Raw genomic sequence first — 16,708 nt, 5'->3', positions numbered from 1 at the left:
CTTGCAGAGTACCCTGGGGTTATGCTTAAAGGCTTCCTTTCCCCTCTACCTACCTCCCTGGTATCTGTGAGTTGGAGAACGACTCTTTGCTCTGTGGGGATGGTGGGTTCGTCACCCTGGGGGTGCTGGCATTGCCACGGGGTGCCTTTTCCTATCTCTTCCCATGTCTCAGCCCAGCTCACCTCTCCGTGGGGGAAAGAAAGAGCTTGAAAGCTCCCAGCTTCAGAGCTGCAGAAACCACATTGCCCTGGGCTCTCCCAGTTCCCAGCAGCTTCACTGTCATTCCATGGGTCCATGGATGCAGGGGTCAGAGTATGAGGTGTTCCCCGCATCACCAACTGCCACGCTCCAAGGAGCTAGAGGTCTCTCTCCATCAATGGCAGAGGACCTCCTGGGTGGTTTTTATCATTTTACTTTATTTGCATGAAGATAAACTGCGTCTTTGTCTGTACAATTTCTCCTTAAATACTTGGCAACCCTTAAAAAAATGAAAACCAGAAACAAACAGGAAAAAAAAAAAAAAAAGGAAAGGAACATTGCAGGCTACAATATCAAAACAGTACGATGCTTGTGAATAAATAACCCCCTGGGGCAGCTGGGGGACACAGCTGTTTGGATTGCACAGGGCTGGTGAACCCAGCCTTCCCGGTCCTCTCTACCCTTTCCCTTACAGCAGGGACAGTGGCCAGATGGCCCCATGTGGGCTGGGCACGGAGGACCCTCCTCTGCTCTCTCCCAGCCCCTAGTTGCCCGGCTCAGCCGTGGTGGTGCTGGCGTTTTTGTTGGTTTTGCAGCAGAAGTACTGGTTCCAGATCTGCAGGAAGGCTGTCCGGAACTTCTTGATCCTGAAGGCGTAGACAATGGGGTTCATGGCCGAGTTGCCATGGGTGAGGAAGATGGCAATGTAGGTGAGGATGTGTGGTGTCTCACAGGATGGGCAGAACAAGGTGATGCAGTTGAGGACGTGCAGAGGGAGCCAGCTGAGCGCGAAGAGGAAGAGGACCAGTGCTAATGACTTGGCGATCTTCAGCTCCTTCCCATAATACTTCTGGGGGTCGTTGGAGCTGGAGGAGACCTTCTTGTTGAGTTGCTTGCGGATGAGATTGAAGACTTCCAAGTAGATGAGCAGCATCAGCAACAGGGGAGGCAGGACCCAAACGAAGAAGTTGAAGTACACCATGTACTCCATGCTGATGACCGTCTCAAACTGGCACTTGATGACAAACTCCGTGTGGCTGCCATTCAGCTCCTGAGTCCTCCGCATCTTGTTCAGGTTGTTCCAGCCAAACATAGGGGTGAGTCCCACCAGAAAGGAGACGATCCAACAGCAAGCGATGGCCACTGCTGCCCGCCGGGGTGTCACCACGCTCTTATACCTGTGGAAGAGACAGCAACCACAGGAAAGAATTAAACACAGGTGAGATGCCCTGCCTGGGGGCTGGCTGCTCCGTGTGGGGTGGCAGCACCCATACTGAGACGACATGATGCTCCTCATTCCCTTCCCTGGCAATTGGTAACAGCTTGTCCTGATGGATGTGTTAACGGACTGGTTTCTCTGCATGTGCCCTGGGGAACCTCACCCTGTCTCCCACCCCACCCCCCGGGGGGGTGCAGAGACCTCAGACATGATCCTGGAGCTCTGGGGGTTGATGCTAAGCCAAGAAGTGCATTAGCAACCTGGAGCATGCCTGCGCGTTCAACTCGCATATCTAGGGGAGGTTTCACGTCACTCCAGCAGCCCACCTGACATCTGAGCACCCCGCACCCACAGCGGCAGGTCACTCTTCCCTCCCCCCATGCACCAGCCCTGCTGGCACCCTGTCCCAGACAATTCCCCCTGCACCCGGGGAGGAAATCGCCAGCAAAAGCATCCTCTGGGACCCACTGGGCTGCAGGAAGGATCTGCCGGTGCTAATGGACCCCCGGGGAAGCTTCTGGGCACAGCCTGTTTCATTTCCTAATGTGCTGAGCTGATCGACAAAACCCTCTTTCCTAATGGGCCAGTGCCAAGGGAGGAGGAGGAGGAGGAGGAGAGCTGTGCTCCGGCTGGGCTCTGCTCCCTCCCTGATGCCGCTGGGGAGCACGCCGGGGCTGGGCTGGTCTCTCCAGAGCTCTCCAAGTGGGAAGTGGAGCCTGCTAGATTGATTTTTCCCCCTGGCCCTCAAAGAAAAGCTTGTCTTTGGAGGCTGAGAAGATTCGGAGCCCAAGTGTTACTGCTTTCCACTGGAGGGGATTGAACAAAGGATGTTTTCCTGACTGTTTGCTGGGTTTGTCAGCGATGCTGGTGTTAACCCGGCCATGGGGACCGTGTGGAGGTGGCTGGCAAACCTGGATCTGCATCCTGATGCTCAGAGCTCTCTGCTGCATGACTGCAGCCTTTACCTTTGGTGGGAAAATGGAGAATTTTGGGGCTTTTTAATACAGCCAAGACCCCAACCCCCCTTGAAGGTCCCTTCTCAAGACCCATCTCAGGGGCAAGGTGTCTGGGTGGGAGCATGGAGGGGTGCAGGGTGGAGAGGGGGAACATCAAGCCTCAGAAGTTCAGAGTCCAGAGCCACCAGCCCCAAACAGCTTTCCTGAATGAACTCCCACTGGCCTGGGAAAAGATTCCCAGCATCCTAAAGGCAGCCAGGTCCTCCTCTGAGAGCTGAGGCTGGAGCTGGAGGGTGATTTATTCCTTGTGGTGAGGAAAGAAGGCAGGAGACCCTGAGAAAGGTGCAGGGCAGGGAGAGCTGGGGCATGGGGTGGATGAGGGATGGTGGGAGAGCACCAGTGCTGTGGGCCAAGTGAGGGGAAAGGGTTGGGGACGACAACACAGGAGCGGCACAGGGATACTGGAGGCTCAGGCTCCCATGGGGTTGTGTGCTGGCCCATGTACCCCATGTCACCGATAACAGGTCCCTGGGGAGGGCTGATGTGCCCTTCCAGCCGTGACAGCCCACTGCCACCTCCCCAGGCTCCAGCAGCTTGTGGGGGAGCAATGCTAGAAACAACAGCACATACACACCCAACCTCCCCCCCCCCCCCCCAGTTCCTTCCCTCTTTGCAGTCCCCGCATCCCATCTCCCCACTCCCAGGGGTCCCAGGGGTGCCCTGCACCCATTGCTGAGCTGTGGAGCAGCAGCTGTGCCAGCATCATCCCCAGACACCCTCCAGCGCTGGCAGCCAGCACCCAGGAGCAGAGCTGCTCCCCGAGCACCCACCCCTTCTCCCCCTGCCCGCATGCCTGGGCTGGGGGGGCACATGGGGCAGGGTGACCTCTAGACCTGTTGTTAGTCATGAACAGGGTCAGAGCAGAGGACGCGGTGTTCACTCTTACAGCCAAAGCAGAGGGGATGGGGAACGGCTGCAGGGGGCCCAGCCCGGATGGTCCCGGCCCCCCGCAGCTCCAGAACACCGCGTGTTGTTGCAGATGGCTATCAGGACAGCTGTGGAGGTCATGCAGACCTCAGGTCCCTGGATGCACACAAGCTCACATGGTCCAAAGTGTCTAATACATACATAGCAGAGCAACCACCCCACACGCTGCTGGCTGCTCGTTCATCTCCCCGCTTCAGTGCACGTCCCTCCGCCTCCTCACCGCACATCTGTCCTCCTCAGTGCACATCCATACCTCCTCAATGCACATCTATCTCTCGTTAATGCGCATCCATCTCTCGTTAATGCACATCCATCTCTCGTTAATGCACATCCATCTCTCCTCTTCACTGCACATCCATCCCTCTTTGCCTCACATGGATGCCCTCACTTTGCTGTGCATCCATCCCTCCTCCTTGCCACACATCCATCTCTCTGCCATGCTCCATATCCATCCTTCCTCACTGCACATCCATTTCCACCACCTCGCTGTACGTGCCTGGCCTGACACACTCAGCAGTTCGAGCACCAGGACCTGGCCCTCCCTGCTCCTCAAGTCACTTTGCACTGCGAGATTTAAGCGTGGCGCTGCAGAAGCCACCAGCAGCTCAGAGCAAAGCCTGTCCATGCATCCCCCAGCGGGTGTGCACCACGGTCACAGGAACTGTGGCTGAACCAGAAAAATCCATAGAAAACAGCAACATTTGGATCCGGGGCTTTTGTTCCTTTTGCTCCTTCCAGCAACAAGCCAAGAGCAGAGGCAGCTGCAGCACCCTGCAGGGGAACATGCTCCCTGGGGGCTCTGGGATGTCCACTGTCCCCATCAGCCCTACACAGACAATGACAAAAGCCATGAAATGACTCAGTGCCACCTCTGTGCACCCCACAGAGCCTGCCCACACATCTCTCGTGGGGCTCAAACCTCACTTAAAGGAGAGAAACGCAAGATCCTACCTAACGCTCAGCCGCATGGCACAGGGCGTTTGGGAGGGGGCGATTAGCAGAGGGGTAGGGGCAGACTTTGCTGCTCCTGTATTTCTTCCTTGGTTATGCCATAAAGAAAAAGCCTTTCTCATTTACCTCATTCTGCATTAATATGATAGGACTAGAGTTTGGGATGGGTCTGGGTGGCGGAAGCACTAGAAAATGCTGATAATGGTGCACAATTAATAAATAATCTTATCATTATCATCAGCACTGGAACAATTGCTAACATCATTGCAATTTTATTACTGCTATTATTTTTATTAACAGCTGTGACTAAACCATCCATGATAATAGTCACCACCATCATCATACAATTTGGGTTTGTTTCCTTCGTCTGTGGGGCTTTAGGCTTGACCATAATTGCTAGATTTTCCTCCTGCCCTCCCTCACTGGTGGTTTTTGCACCATCCCTTCCCCACAGAGATGGGCATCACCCCAAGTCCTCCTGAATGCCCTGCCAAGGCCAGGAGAAAAGAGCCTGGAGGGAGCACAGCAAATATCCAGCCTCATTGATATCCTGGGATGGGCAGGAGCTCTGGTTTGCTGTGGAACAAAAATGTCTTTGTGGGTTTAGAAAATAATGCAAAGAGGCAAAATATCAATTATTGATAGAGTGCTGTTTGTGTCCTCAGGGGAACTGCAAAAAGTGATGGTTGGAGGCAGAGGCAAACAAATTGTCCCCCAGGGCTGTGCAGAGCTAACGGGGAGATATGGAGCAGGGTCCTCCAGGGAGAGATGCTGCCTCGTGGTGGGATGCTCCAGGAGATATTGCAGAGTTTCTTGGGCTAAGCATGGAGTCACTGGGGGAGATATTAAGGCCCCTTTTCTCCAGAAGATCATTAAATGCTCCCTGGGCCCTCAACCCAAAGACACTATCCACCCTCCTTTCCCTTTGCTCATCATTCCCACGCTTGACTCAACTTTTTCTGCCACATCCTGACGTAGCCAGACCTCTGCATCCCTCTCTGCGGCAGCAAAGGGAGCCCAGCTCAGCCCAGGACCTGCTCTTTAGGTGTCTGGCACTGGGTGGGCAAAGCCCCCACGGCCATTGAACGTATCAGGACACATGAAAACACACGGAGAGCGACACATTCATTGCATTTCTATTGATTTGACTTTTGTCTCGGGGTCTGTCCCCCAACAGGGAGACGAGGTCTCCTTTCCTAGGTCTCCAACCCACAGGTCGATCCCAATCTCACACGCACAAAACCCCTCTTGTTTTGGTTGAAAAAGCTTTAAAGATTCCAGGCCTGGTTTGAATAAAATTTGTTTGTTTTTAGTATTTCTGTGAATAACCTTTTTGTCCAGAAAACACTTGCAGTTGTCCAGAGAGCCCCAAAATGTGGCTTTGCTGGTCCTTGCTCTGGTAGAGTTTATTGCAGTGCAATTCCTGGGGAATTAATTCACTAATGAAGGCAGGCTATTGCTAATGAAATGAAGCTGGAGCCAACGTGGTAAGAGGAAAGGAGGCCAAGCTGACATGAAGCTCATCTGCATTATGAATGCAGCAAGGAAAAGCAGCCAGAGCATGTCCTGATCTAATTGAAAATCTCTAGACAAAAGTGCTTTGATGTCAGAGGATTTTGGTTCCTGCATCTTTTTCCTGGCTCTATCTTTGCTTCAGATCCTTCAGTGTCCTGGGGCTGCTGGGTGGGAAAACTCAGATGCTGGTGTTCAAAGCTGCTCAGAAACGCGAAGCTGAGAAATACAAAGCGGCATCCAAGTGCTGTGAAGGGAAATCATCTCAGCCGTGGCTCCGGGCTGGGGCGAGTTGCTCCCTGGGCATCCGCACAAGGTAGAACGTGCTGCAGGAGGGACACTGCTTCACAGAGAACCGTGCAGTCACTCCTTTGTCACCTCTAACTTGGATGGGAAAAGTTTATTCCTGCTTCAGCCTCTTGCTTTGGTTATTTCTCTCCTTCCCTTCAGATCTCCTTTGGGCTTAATTTAAGTAAAAACCTTAAGTTCAAAATTTCTTCGTGGGAAGGAGTGGTCGGGCATTGGAACAGGCTGTCCAGGGAGAAGTTGGAATCACCACCCCTGGAGGTGTTTAAAACACACAGAGATGCGGTGCTTAGGGACAGGGCTTAGTGATGGACTTGGCAGTGCTGGGTTGACAGTTGGATTTGATGATTTCAAAGGTCTTTTCCAACCTAAATGATTCTATGATTATAAGAAGAGGCTTTGGGGGAGTCCAAAGCTGGTAGTCTGTGATGGGACCCAGGGATGGATGTCCCTGACAGCTGCCAGGTCCTGCCACGCTGCTGCGAGTCCCCCTGCGTGCAGTGAGCCATGATTTCAGAGGTCACAGCTGCCACCACAGCTGGGGCAGCGCCCTGATGAGGGGCAGAGCAGGGCTGGGACCACCCCACCAAGAGTCAGAGAAGGATTTTCTCACAGTATGGTGTCCTTTCTGCTTGGCAACAGCTCTGCAAGCAGCTGGCACCTTTCTAAGCCCTCCAGCTCAGCCCACACCTGGTGCCCACAGTTACAGCAGCTCAGCCCCCCCGGCTCAGCAGAGGGGAGCTGGGCATGACCAACCTGTCTTTTAGGACCTCTGCTGCCCAAACACTCTGGATCCGCTCCACCACAGCAAGAGGCACCACACCATGAGGCTGCTTCATGCAAACCTCACCCAAAGCCACCGCGAGAGAGGCTGAAAGCGCGTGCAGCGGCGTGTATAAATGCACTGGGCTGCGTGCATCCCACTGAAGTGCCTCCTGGTCCAGTCTGTGTCCAGGGTTTGGTTTTAGCATCCTGAGATGGGAGCTCTCTGCATGGGAATTATTCTGCACCAAGTGACTCCAAAGCGCAAGCGGCCTCAGCTGAGCGAAGCAGCTGGCAGGGCCACCGAATGTTTCTAACCACTTTTAATAGCCACTGATTATTTAATGGATAAAGGCGAGGGTGATTATGAGGCTTATGAGAACAAATCCATCCTGCAAAACTGACTGGTCCCCACACACCGAGCCATGGTGTCCCCAGGGCTTTGGTGAGTGTTTCATTTAGCGATGGGTAAAGCTGGAGCTGGTCACATGGTAAGAAAGCGACAAAAAAAGGAGGTTTTGTGCTTTGAGCTTTTGCTGGAGAAGGTTGTGCAGGGGTCTGGACCATTTGCAGCCCTCCTGCACCCCAGACAGGGTGCAGACATCTCCCAGGACCTTGGAGGCACCCTGTGATCCCTGAGGACTGCAGAGCGATGTGGACACATCCAAATGCAGCCTAGGGACACAAATATCCCCACAAGAAGTAGGGGAAATAAGGTAGAAAAGCGCTTTATGGGTTACAGTGCCTGCAAATGGGGAATGATGCTTCTACAGGGCAGCCAGGCTGTGCCAGGGTATCTTCACCCCAAGCTGGCAGTACAAAACATGAGTCCATCAGAGACGTCCATCCAGTGGATGGCTGCAAGTGTGGGAGGAGGTGTCCTTCCCCAGCTCCAGCACTCCACAGCGTGGAATCAGAGGGCAGACACATCCCCCCACATCTGCCGCTCTTGTGATGCCATCACCCCTGGTGGGACCAAGGCTCAGAGCACACGTCACAGCTCAGCCCACCTTGAGTTTGGCATCTCCCATGGGCCAGTATCACCCACAGCCTCATGAGGCTGCTTAAGGGCTTGTTTCCCTGCTCCCCAGTACCCATAGAGACACCCACGCTGGCTGCCTGGTTTTTGAGTCGAAACCTGCCGTATTTCAGGTTCTAGCTAGAGGATCAAGTTAAATCTTTGCCTGCTGAGCCAGAGAGATTTGTATTCTCACATCTCTGGTCCTCGGGATCTTAGGAGCAGCCACAACATCACACCAGCCTAGATGAGTTCATCGCCAAGCAGGCGTGCACCTCTCCTGGGGCTGCTCCTGGCTTCGATGGAGCAGTAGGTGCTGGCTGGACCTCTGCAGCCTGCTGCCTCCGGGATGTCTGTGCTGCTGGACTCCCTGGCCTCTGGTGATGAATCACAACCCATCTTTGGGAGCAAACCACCAGCTTCCAGTAACTGCAGAGCTTCTTTCAGGTCACTTTCTCAGTTGTCCTCATCTCAGAGGTGGAATGTGAGTAACCTCCATGGCAGCTCCACCATGGACCAGAGCCAATGCCTTCTGCTTGGGCATCCTGGTGGCTCCCACCGTGACAGTATCCTGCAAGGGGAAGGGAGAGCACGGGGGTGGGGGAGTGGAGGTTGCAGAGTGGGAGGATGGGAAGCATGAGGACCTCACACACGTTCTCCCCCTCCAGGCTCTGCCCTGGCTGTAGAGGAGACACTACTGTTGTCCAAAGAAGGCAAAGGAGCATGTGTCATCTGCTGCTGCTTAATGAGAAAGGCAATTTTCCTCACATCCTTCAAGCAGCATCCTTTAACCCAGCAGCAAATATAAATCCTTTGTGCACATAAAGTTAATCTTGTTTTCAAACTGGCCTTGGTTTACAGCCTGTGGCTGGATCCTGACACGTTCAAGTGCTCTGCCACTGCATAAGTAGCAATTCTCTGCAAGGACTACTCACCCACTGCTCAGCCTGCTCACCCCAAATATGGGTGGGTGGGGGTTAAGCAAGGGGCTGGGGACACCCAGGGCATCCAACGCCTGCTGGAAATGATAATTTAATTTGTGCCGACTGGGGAGTGCTGCCCTCTAACCTCAGCAGATCCCTCATGCCCCCAAGGGAGCAGTGAGACCACCTGATGCTGTGGGCAGCACTGAATGCATCCAAGGGTGCTGAGCGCCTGCACTGGGGTGGCCACGCTCTGGATGTGTCACCCTTCTGTTGCCATATGACAGTCCTGCATGTGCACCCAGTGTCCCTGGTCAATGGGGTACAAGTCGCACTGAGCCATAGATTTGCACCCAGGCAGCTCCAGGGATCCCTCCCAGCTCTACCATGTGTGGTCACAGCCCTCCAGGATTTTCCTGGATCGTTGGCTTCTCCCTCCAGGACCCCAAGGTAAGTGGGAGGGAAATGATTTAACACTATTGGCAACAGTTGCAAAATCGTGAAACGAGCTGAGAATCTCAGAACTGGAGGGAAAAAATGTGATGTTCTTGTTTTTTTGGCTCCTGGTTTCAGGCAGCAGCATTTTTGAGCATTTCTGTGCAATGCAAAGCATGAGAAGTGCTGCTTTAAAAGGGATTAGAAGCAGAAACTGAGATTCTTCTATAGCACTAGGATGTCAGGCGTTAGGGCACATACAGAGGAACAGCCCAGTCCCTAAGAGGTGGGGGTGAAATTATGAAAGTTGGGTACGTCGCTGATGGATAGAGTGATGGGCACAACGGATTTGTTTTAAGTAAACAGACAGTAAATTTAATGGACATTTTTAGTGTCTAAACAGTTTTGTTGTAAAAAACAGAAATTTGGCATGCGGACATCTCCTTGGAGAGGAGTCTGAGTCTGAGCCTGAGGGTGGGTCCTGCACGCCCCCATCACACAGCTGAGCCCCTTCTACGCTGGGAGCAAACCCACCTCCAGCTGAAGACAATTTCTGCAGGGCAAGAAGGTTTCAGGAGCAGCCACTCAATCCCCATGTGCGCCGCTCTGTGGGCAGCGGGCTGGAGCTGTTCCTCACCGAGCGTCAGTGTGCTTGGCCTCGCCTGCCCTCGCCATGCCGGACCACCACCCCGTGGATGTGGCCACCTCGCAGGCTCTCACACATCAGCCCTGCCCCTGTCGTGGCAATTAGCAGGGAGCTGATTGCCCAGGCTTGACTCTGCAGCTGATCCTGCGTGTCCCTGCGTGTCCCCCTGCGATTAGCCAAGTCGGGGCAGTGTACACATGTAGTACAAAGAAGGGATAAAAGGCAGCTTTGGCTATCTTCAGTGTAAATCCAGGGCTTCACTGGATAAAAGCAGTGGCTTTTTCAATTACTATTTGTATTGTACTTGAATTTTTCTATGCATTGCATATTTTTATCCTTTATGCAAAGGAACCTCTTTGAAATGAGGATTCTGGAAGTCAGCTCCCGAAATGGAGAAGGGAGGGGGAAGAGGGGAGAACGAAGAAAGCAAGCAGCTCTAAAACCCACTGAAAATGCCAAATCTGTCAAATGTGTGCTTTATGAGAAATTGCAATGAGATGGTAGATATAAAATGCCTGGTGTGACTGGGCTCCGAGAGCCTCCATGGCTCCTACTCCATCCCACAGACGCTGCAGCTTGCAGAAAGCCGGTCGTGCAAGGAGGAAGATGCCAGTGGAGGAAGCGCCTGGTGCCATCTGCACAGCACCAGGGCAGGTTGCCAGTGCCACCGTCCTTCCCTGCCTGTCACCACCGTGCTCTGCGAACGCTGATAAACCAAAGGCCAGGTTGGTACCCACAGGAGACCTCCAACCAGGTGAGTCTGAAAAGCACCAAGAGCCATTAAAAGGCAGGAGGAGATCAGAGGTCTCAACTAGAAGGGAAATAAGAGGGGTCCTGAGACCTGCTGTTGGCATTTTTTCTGCATTCGACAGGACATCGAGTTCTGCTCCCTGGATAAATGGGAGGCAGGAAAATGGAGATAGCATCTCCTGTTAAGAGGCATTAACCCAGCCATGAAGCAGGGCTGAGGTGGGTCTTTATCTCTCCAATGCAGAAGCAGTCTTCAGAAAAAGACATATCCTAAATTGGAGCTGGAACAAGAGATTAGTACGGGCTGCCTTTTAATTTCTTGTTTTTTACACTTCTGCTAACCTGACTCCTGATTTCACAGTCAACAGCTGAACTCCTCAGTTTCTTAGGCTACAACTCGTTACTGCTGTCCAGGATCCCCACAGCACGATTTGTCGCTGCAAAGGGAACATTTCCCTCCCTGCACTTAGCCCAGTTCAAAGATAAGTACATTCAAAACCGAAAAATTGGCTGGAAGCTCACAAAATGTGGGGGGTTGTTCTCTCTGCCCAATGTCTAAATAAGAATTAGGCATGCCAGCAAGATCTGCTGTTTCTAAACCTCAGAGGACATGATAACCTAAAACAACCAGTTCAATGTCTTCTGTCCAATGCATATTTCCCCTGATCAAAAGATCAATTTCAAATGCAAAAAGCAGTTGGATTAATTTTTTTTTTCAATCAGTGAAATTAATTTTGGAGATGCTGTTTTGTGCTATGGTTGACTTTCAACCTGTCCAAGCACAGCTTGCCACAGAGCTTGAGTAAAACCTGTGCTATTCACCTGTCCACCACACTATAAACCAGGAGGAGCACATATATGTCAAACCATTAAGTTATTTGCATTGGGAAGAATCTGTTCAGTGCAGATCGATATATCTTGATCAGCCAAATTAAATGCCAAATTGAAAGTGAAGGCTCCAGTTAACACCACAATCAAATGTTCCCTCACCTCAGAGAATTGATCTTTCACCAGGAAAACAAATTAAAAGTGCAAATGTAAAGCAAACCTGAAGTTTAGTACTTAACCTCTGTTTCCTTTTTCAGATTTAAAGGATTATTTATTCCTTTGGAGGAAAACTGACCGACCTTGTTGCCTGGAAGGAAGTAGTTCAGTATTTCCATCAGGATGGTGGAGAGTAAGAGCTGAGCCCCAAGATGAGGAACAGCAGTGAAATGCATCAGTCAGGCAAAAATTACACCCTGTGCGTCTTCCTAATTACTCCGGCAGTTAAATCCAAGCAAGGAGCAATGTGCAGACACAGCCCGAGTCTACCCAGGCAGCCTGGCTGGTGCAGGGCATGGAGATGAAGGATGCGTGGGCCAGGCAGGATCAGGTCCTCCCCAAGCACAAGGGACATGTGAAGCCTGCGAGGGACCCAGCACCTCCTTCCCCGGCACACAAGGGACATGCCATGCGGCAAGAGGGTCCCCAGGCTGCTGGGGATGGACCTGTGGCACTTTGGGCAGGGGGTGGCCCTACGGAGGGTGGCACTGATGCTGCGAGCATCATGGCAGTGGCTGTAAAGGCAAGACGGGGATGGCTGCGGTATCGGAGCTCCTGGAGCTCCCTCTGAGCAAACAGACCTCGCTGAGCCCATAAAGCACCTGTGTCCCAGCAGTGCTGAACGTGGGGAATGATCTCCCTTAAAATAACCCCCTCTCGCCTGCACCCACGCCGGCGTCCGCCTGACTGCGCAGGCTTGGCCCGTCCATCTGTGCTCCGAGCTCTCCCCCAGGCTCGGCCACTCCGTGCCGCAGGCGAGCAGAGCTGTTTGCACAGAGGAAAAAGAGTGCTTCTTTTTTGCGTGTTACAAGGCTTAAGTCACTGAATGTTGTTACCAGTGCAGAAAAGAGAGAAATAACTCTGTCTGTAAGACTGCTAGTTACAGCCATGCCTGAGACAGCATTTTGCAGCATCAGCCTCTTGGCTCTTTTGGGGAGTTTGGAGCATCATTCCCTCTGTGAACAGATGGGGAAACTGAGTCGCAGAGGGGGGCTATGATGTGCCAAGTGAAGCAAGATGAAATGAGTTGAATGAGAAAGCCTCCCTGGTGCCAGGAGCTGGCACTTCCCTTGTTTGAAGGAGGCCAAGAAAAATCATCCTGGTCTCTGGACGCAGGAAGAGAAGTGGCCTGGAGAAGGTGGATGGACAGCCACGCCAGTGATGTCCCGGCTTTCTGTGCTCTGGCCCTCCTCTGAGGAGCAATGGAAAGGTGTTATCGTCACCCCAGGCAGGGTCCAGGACCGGGGGATGTGACGTCTCTGTGTCCCTGTGGTCCTGCTTGGGCATCACTGGTACCCAGGGGTCTGCATGCGAGAGCACTGCGGCTGGTCTTAGGGGCAACGTGGATGGAGGCTGCTGAGGAAGACAAGGGAACGGGGCTGGGAGAAAAATTCCCTTTCCTCCTCCAGCTCCTTTTTGTGAACAGAGACTTTTGTTCTTCACCAAAATCCAACCAGTCCCCCCAAGACTGTGACGGCTGCTGAAAGTGGTCCCCTGCTCAGTGCCAGGGGGCGAGGACCATGGCAGGAGACGATGGGGGGTAGGAGGGAAAAGGCAACAAGAGGTGGGGCAAGGGCGTGAGAAGGAGCTGCTGGGTCCCACCAGGCTTAGTGCAGTGAAAGGCAAATCCAGATGCCCAAAAAATTTCCAGTGACAGATCCTTCTCTGCACTGCCCTACATCACCAAGAGCTGTCCTTCCTCCTCTATTTGCCTGGCCCCCTCCCCCCCCCGCCCCCCCCCCCCCCGCCCCCCCCAATCTGAGCCTTAGCCCATTGCTGCCTGTGCTCTACAGAAAGGAGGATCTCAACCCCTTGGGGTTATTTTTGACTCTCTTGCTGACGGCATCAACGATGATGTCTCCTTAATACCCAGACCTGCCCATCCAGATGCCCTCCGGTGGGAAAGGTGGCTACGCGCCCGGCTGCAGGCTGCAGTGGGGCTGGGTGCTGGTGGAGCAGGGGGTGCTCTGCTCAGCTCATTGCTATTCTGCAGGACACCCCACTGGCTGTGGGGCTTTTTTGTGACTGCCTTGGAGAGCATCAATTGCTCTTTCTTGCAACTGGGCATCCCGCGCAAGAGCTGCGTGCCTGCCCCAGCAGCTGGGCAGCTGTGCTGCCAGAGAAGGCATCTCCCCGCCAGCAGCCTGGCCAGCCTCTGGGATGGCTGGTTTCCCATCCTGTAGGCTTAAAAGTTCAGGTCACCTTGGATGAGACGTGTCCCAAAAGGACAGGCTCCTTGGATCTGCTCCTCCCAGCCCATCAGCAGCCCCCACGCTGGGTTCTCCCAGCTCCTGTGTCCATCCCTGCTGCACCTGGCAGAATCCCTTCAAAAAATCATTAATTTATCTCCAGGATAAACCAGGGCTGTTAATATTAGTTCAGCTGTGCCAGCTGTCATTTCCCCAGGCTCTGAGATGATGCTGTTGTCCCCAAGGGGATGAACCTCTCAAGCTGTCCCCATCCCTTCCATGGTCTCCTCCATGCTCCACGTCCCGCTGTCTGCAGGGACAACCCGCCAGGACCTGTCTCTGGGCTTCCCTCACACCCCTGTGGGCAGGACCCTGCAAGGTTTTTCCCTGCCCTTCCTCCAGCCAGAGGTTTTCTTCCAGCCCATCAGTTTCTTTCCACTCTGAAATGACTCCTGTGTGTGTCACAATGAAACTCATCTCCCAGGTCATTGCACCACAGTGCCTCCTCCACATTTTCTTCCTTTTTACCATCCTCCTTTGTGTTGCAGTGACCTTTCTATCCCTGCTGCCTCCACACCTCTTGATTCCCTCATGTCTGCTCCAACCAGTCCCGGTGCTCCCCGTCTCTGTGCTGAGGCTCATGCTGTGAGCCCTGGGGTGAGTCACCCCCCCACTGTCAGGCTGATTTCGAGCAGGGCCACCTGGATGCGGTGACTTTATGGCCCCCAGCCCTGAGCCTTCACCCAGCCCTGCCTGCTCTGCCTTGGAGTCCCAGGGACGTTGAGGTCCCAGGCCACCCAGCTGGGTGGCTGCCGTGTCCCCCCTGAGCACATCTCCATGTCCAATAGCCCCTTGGGTTTGGTTACAAGCTGCCTTGAGTTGTCCTAGAGGAGATCTTGCTGGGTCTGGCTCAGTGACTGCAGGCTACAGCTGCGGGTCTGGCAGTCCCTCCAGATCAGACTTTGAGAACAGTCTGGCGGGCTGTGTCCCAGCTGTCCAACATCCAATCTCATGGCCATAATCCTCTGTCTGGTCAACAGAGTCAACCTGGCACTTTTAAGACCCAGTTCAGCTTATTCTAACGCTGCGAATGGGCTAGAAAAACCATGCTGTGATGTGCCCTGGGGTGTAAAAGGAGCTGAGGGTGGCCTGGCTGGTGGTGGCCGCATGGCACATGTCCAACCAGAGCAGGACAGGCACCACACGCGTGTGCCAAGGGCTGGGCAATGACATGGCACCCAGCCTGCGGCCCCAGAGCCGGTGGCTGGGGAGGGGGCTGGTGCTGGCCCCATGGCAGAGGAGTGCCTGAGCCTGCCTGCACGCCCAGCCCTGACCCCGTGAGTCACTTATTTCTGCTCTGTCACCGGCTCTGGCTGGCATGGAGCAGAGGTGGGACCATTTCTGTAAAGACCAAGTGATGAGGATACCTGCTGTTGGAGTCACTTTCTTCCACCTCATGGGTGGGGGAAGACCCGGGACCCACCATCGAAGGGCTCCTGCATGCCCTGAGCCAGCACCAGCACCAGATGGCTGTGGTGGTGGCACATACCATGGTGAACTGGTCCTGACTCATTCCTGACATGCTGCCTGCAGGGCCAGGCTGGGCTGGCAGGGCCAGGGCGGGCTGAATCAGCAGCTTTTGCTTTGGCAAAGCCTCCTCCTGTAGGGTGTTCCGCTTGTCTCAGTGCCAGCAGCTGCACAGGGTCATTGGAAAGCACAGCACACCAAGCCCCAGCGTGCATCACCCCCACCTCAGTGCCTCCACCAACCCAGTGCCCCCCGCTGGAAACACCCCAGCCGCTCCAGAAAGGGAGCACCATCTCCCCAGTGCTCAGCAGTGCTGTTGGAAGTGTGACATTCCCAGATGTTTTGGGAGCTCTGCTACTCAACCATGGGTCTGCTGGACTATTGTACCATGGACACAGGACCATCACTCACCTGCAGTGAGGGACCTCACCTTACTCACTGCAGGCACCTCACTGTCCATCTCACCATGTCCGGGTGGCCCTGGCTGTTGGTGCTCCTCACCTTTTGCTCAATGGGGACCTCATGGACAGTTCGTGTTGCCACGGGATGAAGAAACGTGAGCTGGCTAGTGTTCCATCTGGCCCGCTTTGTAGAGTACGTCCTCTTGGGTTGATGGTACCCAACAACCTGAATTACTGCTATGGACATGGGAGAGCCTTGCTGGGTTCCATCTACCCATCTTCACCTGGTTTGATGTCTGTGCTCCCTGCAGGATGAATTCATGGATGGGAGACCCCTCACCGAGGACGTTGCCCCTACAGAGGTGTCTCAGCCCCTTTTGACTCAGTAGATAGCAATGCTGTCACTTTTAATTAGGACTGATTGCTGACAGGAGTGACTTGGCATTCAAACTCTGCAGCCCAGGGACCTGCAGCCCAGGGGGACCATCTGGCCTCCTGGATAACCCCGCTGCCTGGAGTTACTCCTGCACAGATCACCGTGGCATGGGCTGGCATCACGGAGGAGCCTGGCTGCTGGGTGCCCTGGGCACAGCTGTGACATAAGACCAGCTGATCACTGCACAGTGCATGAACAGAAAGGCCAAGTTGTCCTGGCTTATCTCAATTTCCATACCTGCTGCGCCCCAGCCTCCGTCCCTGCCTGGTGGGGTCACCCTGAGTGAGACACGGCACTGCTCTGTGCCTCAGTTTCCCTGTCTGCAAAAGTGCTACTGCCCTTTCTGGGAGCATGCCTTCAAATTTACTGGTGACCCCTGCCAAAAGTCAATGCTTTAACCTGAAAATCAGTAGAAATGGGGGAAAAAACCCCAATGAAAATATCCCTA

The 16,708-nt window shown here is 53.8% G+C and overlaps 1 protein-coding gene across 2 annotated transcripts in view; it reads right to left on the bottom strand.

Annotated features, from left to right (window-relative positions):
* Positions 1–2: 2 nt before the first annotated feature.
* ADORA1 (adenosine A1 receptor) overlaps positions 3–16,708 on the bottom strand; it is a 31,414-nt gene continuing 14,708 nt past the window's right edge. For both annotated transcript variants that reach the window (XM_080367521.1, XM_080367520.1), the window contains one exon: positions 3–1,376. In XM_080367521.1, the coding sequence (XP_080223647.1) occupies positions 743–1,376 (634 nt within the window). In that variant the 3' untranslated portion in view covers positions 3–742. The remainder of the gene's footprint in view (positions 1,377–16,708) is intronic.

Source organism: Falco punctatus (assembly GCF_963210335.1).
Source record: "Falco punctatus genome assembly, chromosome: 17".
Classification (NCBI taxonomy): Eukaryota; Metazoa; Chordata; class Aves; order Falconiformes; family Falconidae; genus Falco; species Falco punctatus.
This window is presented reverse-complemented; position numbering and strand designations above follow the sequence as displayed.